Below are 9,220 nucleotides of genomic sequence, written 5' to 3' on the forward strand. Positions count from 1 at the left end.
TGGAAAAATGTCATTACTCATTCATAATTTATTATATTTTGCATAATTTGAAAAAAAAAAATTCTTACGATTTTAGGACAACAAGTTAATTAAATCGTTAAATAAAACTAAGTTAAGACGAAAATTAAAGTAAGTTAGACGAAAATACTTTTGTCTCAACTTACGTTAATTTTCTTTGATATGTGGTATTTATTTATCCGCTTGAAAAGGATATTGCATAATCTGAAAAGAATTTTCGGAATTCACAAACAAATGTCGCAACGAATGTTGCGTTGAAATGTGCGAAGATTTATAGGATCTGAAGGTAACTAACCTTTGAAATATGTAATAAGGGAGAAGCTGGTCAAATTTGATTGATGAGGATTAGAAAAACTTAATTGTTCATTGAAAATTCCTATGTCCAATCGAAAATTGTGATCTAGAGACATCGAATTTTAATTGTCTCTATAGAAAGTATAATTGTTTAACTTGGATTAAAATCTTGGAAAGACGGATATTTTGGATCACATTTTTAATAAAAATTTGAGACAAATAAAAGAAAATAATAACAGTTATCAATTCCATTAATGGTTGATTTGGTTTTTGCTAAACTTTTTCGAAAACCAAACAAAAACTTATCAGATCATACAGAGTGATGTTAATTCGAGAGTCAAATCGACAAAATCTTCCTTTTTCGAGGATTTTTGATACTGTACAGTACTACTATAATCGGAGTTAGATTCAACTCGTGTAGTGTGTTAGAATGGCTACTCTGAGAAATACAAAAAGTAGAAACATGAATTCTGTTAATCTACATAGAATTATTGATATAGATTGTGTTATTGATAATCTTCTCCAACTCGGTTGTATAGCGGCCGGATGGACGAGCAGTCAAGGTGGCAGCCCACCGCCCTGGGGACCTGGGCTCGAATCCGAACGAGTCGAAAAATCCCCAGGAATTTTTCGGGGGTGGTCCGTTCGGATAAGTCGGGCCCCATCCCTCATCACCCGGCAGCCCCATTGTAGGCCTGGCCGAACCCATAATGGGCTTGAAAAAAGAGGCTCTCTTAATGCCCACAGGGCGGAAAGAGTTAAAAAAAAATAGGCTGTATAATTAATTATTTCTTCATAGGTTTAAAGCGTTGTACTGTACCTAATGCTTCTTGTTTATTGTTGCTATACTGTATTATTATGTGCCATTAATAGAATACTAACTATAAAATATTAATCATTACGTCTGTTTAAAAAAAGTTAAGAAAATATCTAGCAATGAGTTGCTTAAATTGCGTGTGGCGCCATCTGTTATAATATTTAATTATGAAAACTTTATATATTTTGAATTATTATAAAATGGCAAAAGCTTAATTTTTATGGGTAAGATTGAGTTTTATAAAAAAAAAAATTTATAAATGCTTATAAAGACTAAAATCTTCATTAAATTGGACTCTACTCGAGATATGACACAAGATCTTTCTTTGTCTCCCTGGACTTTTAACCACTAAAGTTTAATAGCAACAATCCCCGTAATACACAAACCTCTCTGCAAAATTTCAGAAAGTTTTGACAAAAGGCTCGTGAGTTAGTAAGCTTCAAAGTAGGTGAACAAAATCATGCCCCTCACTTACAGGTTCCTCAATCTATACTTACAAGTTAATTAAAAAAAATCCAGTTTTTTCGTTTGTCGACATTTAAAAGTTTCCTGAGTCCAAAAATGTAAAAATCTTAGGGGTAATTTTTTTTTATCAATCTCCATACTTTCCTTTTGTTATATATTTTGTTATAACAGAGCCAGGAAAGTAAAAAAGTATAATGCTGTGATTGTAAATAATTACAATTTACTAATGCTTATTTTGTAAAATAAACTTACAGATTAATATATTAATACATTATATCCAGTAAAGTATCCTGCTTACTTATTTTTACTGTTGCTTATTGGATTTTACATATATCTTAATAGCGTGTGGTAGTTTGATTTTTATTGTTTTTATTACTTTATTTAAAAAAAAAATTGCTAATGTCGAATATATATTTTGCAGCCTGAAGAGGAAATGTTTTAATTCCGAAATGTGTAGAGAATATTTTCGTTTACCAACTGAACTTTAAATGTGATTAAAAGAGACTTGGTTATAAGACATATTCGGGTTTACCGATTGAATAATCTGTAATCTAAACTGGAACACAGTAGGTTTTCTGCATTATATGATATAAAGTCTGTCTTAGTGATTTACAGTAGTTTCTAACTCGTTGCATAGATTCTACTCTTCTCATTTTAAACAATTTTTATTGCAAAATTGTTTTCATGTAATGGAGTAGCCGGCCAGAAGAATCAAGACCAGGGATCGAATCAGGGGAATTGTAAATCTCGAGAAATTTTTCAGGGGTTTTCAGGAGACGAAACCCGGATAAGTCGAATCACATCACTCGCTTCCTCGGAAATTTGACTCAGTTAAAAAAATTAAAAGGAATAAAAGAAATTACACGGAAAAAATAGAAATTTTATAATTATACTGTATAAATACATTTGATTATTAAATTGCTTTTCTTTTAATAAATGTTTTAGTGACAAAATAGAGAAATTAACTTATCTACATTAAAATAAAAGATTCAAATAATTTTATTTTGAAATGATCAAGATATGTCATTTATCTTGATCATTTAATAATCTGAAGCTATTAATTAATGAAGAATGCCGATGAAGTCACAAATTACAAATTCTACTTAATAATAAAAATATAAATAATTTTACTTTGTATTAACATATTTAATTTTATTATCATTATCATTATTAGTACAGTAGTTATAATTAAAATTATTTTTAACGAAGCTATTTTTGTAAAATTATGTAATTTTTAAAATGATTTAATGGAGTTAATCGAGGATTAGAATTTGAACTAATATATCACATAAAAAATGATTTAAAAAAGTATTGTACACGATGCTAAATTGTGAAGAAATTATTTAGCTTTTCAGAATGAACGTAAAGGCAGACGACGGTTTTTGTTACTGCCATGAAGACTCTTTCAAAATGGCTTCGGCCGCTTCGGGTCTGGGCGGTCTGTCGTGTGGCCAGCTAATACGGACCTTTGAAAGACTGTTCGAAGATGCTCAAATAACAGGTGAATTAAAACTGAGTGGAAAAAAACTGAAGGAGTTTCCTAAAGTTGCTTGTAAATATGATTTGAGCGATACCGTTGTTGTGGGTAAGTAACTTTCAACTTATGCCATCATTATATCATTCATTGCACGATAACTGATTACTGATATGTTAATCCTTAGCATTATTTGTAAAAGAGAACCATAATACGAGAAATAAACTTTAATACAATACAAAATAGAGTCCGGAATTGCTCGAAAACGTGGTATAATTAAACGAAATCGGTGTATTTCACTATATAATCTTAAGTAAATAACGACTATACGTTTTTCTCGTTTCTTAATTCGCATTTGATTATTGAAATATGGCATTGAAATAAAAAAATACATTATTAGAAGTACTAATAAAAATTATATGTGACCCAGTTCTTAAAATTGTCTATCAATGAACTCTATTATTCACTAATTTACAGTCTACTTACAATAAAGTATTTATTTTCTAAATTAAATTGTAAGTAGCTAAATAATATATTCTCAATTTTTTATTGCTGAAATGTATTTATTATATAAAGGTCATATATAATTGAAAGTTGAAAAAATTGAAAATACAAAAAAAAAATTTGATTTTATAAAATAAAAAGATGGTTTAAGCTATTAATTAAAATGTCGTTAATAATAATAAAATTATTTTTATAAATCTCAATATATCATTCTGTTTTAAGTGTAGTTCTATTGTTTCCCAGATTCTAAGTGTCAAATGTTGTAACACACCAAAAATTAATAATAATAATACTGTAATAATAATGAAATGGATGATTACAGTATTTATATTTTGAATTTATGAGAAATTTGAATTACCAAATTTAGTATTAATAAAGTGATTAAATTATTAGTGCCTATATATCAAAATTATAGAATCAAAAAATCTATATCATTCTTTTAAGTTTGAATACTAACTAAAGTAATTGTATATAGTTTAAGTCAAGTATATTTAATTCATTTTTTTTATTATACTTGTCAATAAACCTTTAACTATCCAGCAATAAAAATGTTTAATAAAAACATTTTCAACCGTTTTTAAACGGCCATCTTCAGTTGAACCAATATTAAAAAAGAACACTAAAAAAGAACGCATGAAATACAAATTAAACAGAAACCAAAAATGCACATGCGTAATTCATTGGACTTGTGTCTTCTGAAAATCTGCAAATAACATAAAAATAATAAAGCTGCCAAAAATAGGGGGGAATATATGTTGATTACAAGGTGTTAATCTGCATTATTGTAAAAGGATTTCCGGGCATAAGATAACCCTTCTGCATCTCTATGATTAATGCATCCCTTATTTATGTGTGCCTTGTGTATCTCTATCTTTTCAAGGTGTTTCACTGCCTGTCTGGAATTCGAGGCTCTAATGATCGAGGCAGCTTTATTATTTTTATGTTATCTGCAAGTTATTTATAGATTTTCAGAAGACGCAAGTCCGACGAGTTATNTACAAGTATGTACTGTATTTACAGTACATGCATTCGTAAATTTAGATTACTTTTTTTTGTACTATATTAAAAACTAAAATTTATTTGTTTGTAAGCTTAAAATACATTTTTATTAACCATATATTATTAAAAATGCATTAATAAATAAAATACAGAACCAGGAATGGTAATTTACGGTTTAGCCTAGTGATAAGTAGATTCGGAGACAAGTAAATTCGACTTATGTCGTTTTTCGACTTAAGTCGTTCTCCTGGAACCAATTACTGACGTAAGGCGAGGTATACCTGTATATGATGAATTATATAACTAGAATTACTTATATAGTATTAAAAGAAAAAAATTATTTTATATTCATCAGTTGAGGATGCCAGATGTTAATACAGTTATTTTATTGTTTTGATCTTTTAGCAAAATTTTTGTAGTTAAGTAATATTTTTTGGGTTTTTTTTAATTAATTAAAGATTTGACAAAAAGTTTAATTACAGACTTGTAGAACAACAAAATCATATCATTTACTGTTTCTGTATGTTTTTTATAAACTTAGTATCTTCTGAACAAAGTAAAGCACTTTTTGTATCTTGATCAATTAATAAAATTAAATAACAAAAAATGATATTAACATATTTTAAATTCTGAGAAAAATGCCCTCTTTTTTTTAGTTGTCAACAAGATATGATAGATATTGTGTATTTTTGTAATTGATAGTTATGTTAGTTGTTGTGTCCTAGTGCAGGGATGGCAAACCTTTTTCTGTTTGCATGCCATATTGTAAGCATACTTAGCTTTAAATATGTTTATGCATGCCAAAGTTTCAGACTTCGAATAACGATATTTAAAGAAATTAAACAAATACGCTTTAATTAGAATAAATGTAAAAAAGCTGATTGAAGAAAGGATGATCAGGTGATAAACCGAAAAGATGATTGAAAAAGACAGAATCGTACGATACATTACGTGCCAGAGATTTCTCCTTACGTGCCACAGGTTTGCCACCCCTGTCCTAGTGCAATCCTAGAAAGAGATGTTTTTAGTAAATTTTTCAAACCTGTATATGGTGCCAGAAAATTATCTGTACAACTGCTATCTGTTATAATAAACAAATTAACAAGTATAAAAATTAACTGTTGTGTCATTTTAAAGAGAAACTTGTTAATTTTTTCTGTATAAAGTTTTTTGTGATTGAACCATTCTTCTTTGATAAATCAACAGTGATCTCCAATATCTACCGGGACATGTTGAAACATTTTGTCTATCTGCAACTAGAAGAACTGCTTCCATGCATCATTTTTTCAACAAGATTATGTAGTACCACGGCATTGGGCCTTGAGTGTCCATGATGTCAACCTTCTGATTTGGCCTCAATGTGGAAATGTTTGCAGTGTACTGTACCTGTAGTATTTGGAGTTTCAACTGGATATTTTGTAAATCACTAACGATGTACATATCAAATGTTTGTAATATTACTCATTTCATAAAAGAAACTTTGGAAAATACAGATTTTAAAAATTCTTGTTTAATAATTCTACATGTACTGTACCATCATAAATTTCATTAAAGGATAACATTGTACAGATAATTTTTGGACATCCTATGTATGTATGTATATATATACAAGTATGCCTTGTACAACACAGTACTTTTACAACATGGTTTTGCTCTAACACAGAAAATTGCAGATATCCCCTATACAATATGACATCCAGTTTCACTCTAATATAGAAATGGAAATCCTCCATACAAAATATATATATCTATCCCTTGTATAACACAGTAGTAGTTATGTTCTGGAAAAGTGTATTGTTAAGCAAATTCATGCTATATGAAACAAATGACTAATACAAAACATAGAGTTATGTTCCAGAAGTTAGTAACAAAAAAGAATAGTATACTTTTGCTAAGAGAAATGTTTATTAAAACAATTGATAATTTATTTTGAATTGATGATTAATTAACTGTCACAATTAAAACTTGTGTATTATGCGTTAATATTAATTTCAGTTAAACGAGGGTATTTTCTTTTTTATAAAGTGTTATTGCCATCTCAGCATTTTTGTTGATCTTGATTATATATATATATAATTAGATGATATTTTATAATGTGTAAAGATGACCCAAATTTCAAAACATGAAAAGCTTTATTTTTTATAGTTTGATTTCATATTAAATTTAATCATTCTTATGAATAAGTCTGCAAAACATTATTTGATCAGTCATTCTAGATCAGTGTTTCTCAACCTCTAACAAATCGTCGCCCCCTTCAATAAAATCGTTACATAGTATCGCCCCTTCATTTCAAAATTCCGATGCTGATGGCCAAGGCTAACACCAAATTCGTACTGCATTGAATAGACTAGTGACTAGTATAATGTTGTTTGTTAATTATTGTATGTTATAACAAATAAAATATCTAATTATTCTTAATATAATGTTTTACTATATCGCCCAGAAAATTGTTTTTTGCCCTCCCAAAATATAAGTTGTTACTAATAGCGCCTTCAACATGGAAAAACACCCACTTGGTGGCGATATTGCCCCCGTTGATAAACACTGTTCTAGATTATTAAGAACCCCATAGTTATTGATTAATAAAATATGTTGTTGGATTACAAATGTTTCTATTTAGTATTTAATGTATTACAGTAAATAATTTTTAATATAGCATTGATAGACAAAGAAAATTAAAAATATATGTATTGCTTTCAAAATTATTTAATAAAAAATTGAATTTAGTTAATTTGTTGAAAAGAAACAAATAGAAAAATTTATTGAATATACCATTATTATTTAAGAAATAAACAATTTAAAAATGAATAAGTAGTTAGATGCAATCTTCAAAAATTTATATTTAAAATGTATATTATTTAACCTTAGAAATTAGTTTTAATTAAATCTTATTTATATAAATTTCTAAGATATATGTATATACTGTAATTTATTGGGATAATATTAGTGTTAATATTTATAGCATACAAACATAAAAAATAAAGACTCTACTTTGTTGAAAATGTTTGTATAATACTGAATGACATTCTAGATCAGATAAGAAAAGTTTTTCTGAAGAGGTTTTTGAACCTAATTTTGAGTTTTTTTGAAAAAAATATTGAACTAAAAATATATCTTTAACATATTTGCAAAAAAATAAAAAAGTATTCAATTTTAAATTAAATAATTTTATGTGCTGTTATTATTTAATATGTTACTCTATTAGAAATTCTATTGTATTCCCCCCTTTTAAATGCTTATAAGCAAAATAAAAGTTTTTTTTATATATAAAAATTTTGCACATTAAAATAAATATTTGACGTTTGTTATTGAAATTTTGTGTTAGAGTATATATAAATATATATAACCTGTAAAATGATATTTAGAATTAAATGATTTGGTAAATATTGATTAAAATGGATATTCTTAATCTCTATAATTTTTTTTTATAAAAGAGATATGAGGAGCATATGACCTATTATCTCTTATTTTTTAAAAAATTTTGCAATTTTTTTATTAAATGTTTCATCAAATCATGATTTAGTATCTGTAAATCTTAACTTTAATTAAAATTTATTTGAAGTAAATGTTAATTTTCAAAATTGCTTTATGAAATAAATTAAAAATTACAGAAATAATTTTTTTTTCATTTTCTGTATGGTGGAAGTATATGTTAATAGAATATATAATAATTAATATAAAAAATTACCAAATAATGATTATCATTTTTTGAAATAATAGAAATGTAGAAATGGAAAAAAATTTAAATTTTAGAAATATTTTTACAATCAGCAGCTTCTCTTCTAGATAAGATTGTTTTATAACAAAGTAATGAATTAATTAATGGTTATGAATTAATGAAGAGATACAGTTAACAGATACAAAAATGATTTCAAAAAGATTCATTTGAGAAGATTATGAAAATTTGTTTTAATATACAGAATAATAGCAAAAATTAGTAATTTTCATTTATTAAATTACTAAAACCTGCTTTAAAAATTTTAAAATTGAAATTTTTTCCAATATTTTATTCATAGCATAAAAATTAAAAAGAAAGAAAGAGAAATACAGATTCTCTGCTGTGAGAGACTTTTTTTTATTCTTCATTATTAGAACAGATGACTGGCAAATATCATGATCTTTTACCTTTAACCCATGGGAAATGCCTTCTGTATCCATTAGGGAAAATTGCATACTCAGGATGTACTGTACTGGAAATGTAGTATATGGGAATAAAGAGGGTAGTTTTTATGAGTAAATCTGTAGACACTATTTAGTAATTTATATCTATGTAATTCTTAATAATAAATGTGTATTATTAGTATATTACTTTATAAATATAGATTTTTTTTATGATTAAATTTTATAATTATTATTGAATTATGGAAAATTAAAATATTTCTGTATTTTAACAATAGCTGAATTTCAATTCAACATTTAAGTTAATGTAACTTTATTTTCCATTCATTTCTAAGAGAAGCTATACATAATTTATCAAGTTCTGTTTACACCAGTTATCTTGTATACATTTGTATATATAAAAGGATAAAATTGAGCATTTTAAAGCAAGAGGATACTTGAAATTAATAAATTATTACAAAATTTTTTATTTTAGTATTTATTTTAATGTAATGGATAATAATTTTATCTCAAATAATTCATTAAAAAAA

At 26.5% G+C, this 9,220-nt stretch overlaps 1 protein-coding gene across 1 annotated transcript in view; it reads left to right on the plus strand.

Annotated features, from left to right (window-relative positions):
• Positions 1–2,908: 2,908 nt before the first annotated feature.
• The window catches only part of LOC111623998 (leucine-rich repeat and calponin homology domain-containing protein 3-like), a 57,633-nt gene continuing 51,321 nt past the window's right edge, over positions 2,909–9,220 (plus strand). The window contains exon 1 of the mRNA XM_023366765.1: positions 2,909–3,179. Within this exon, the coding sequence (XP_023222533.1) occupies positions 2,951–3,179 (229 nt within the window). The 5' untranslated portion in view covers positions 2,909–2,950. The remainder of the gene's footprint in view (positions 3,180–9,220) is intronic.

Source organism: Centruroides sculpturatus, unplaced genomic scaffold (genome assembly GCF_000671375.1).
Source record: "Centruroides sculpturatus isolate CEXI.00-Female unplaced genomic scaffold, Cexi_2.0 scaffold326, whole genome shotgun sequence".
NCBI classification, from domain to species: domain Eukaryota; kingdom Metazoa; phylum Arthropoda; class Arachnida; order Scorpiones; family Buthidae; genus Centruroides; species Centruroides sculpturatus.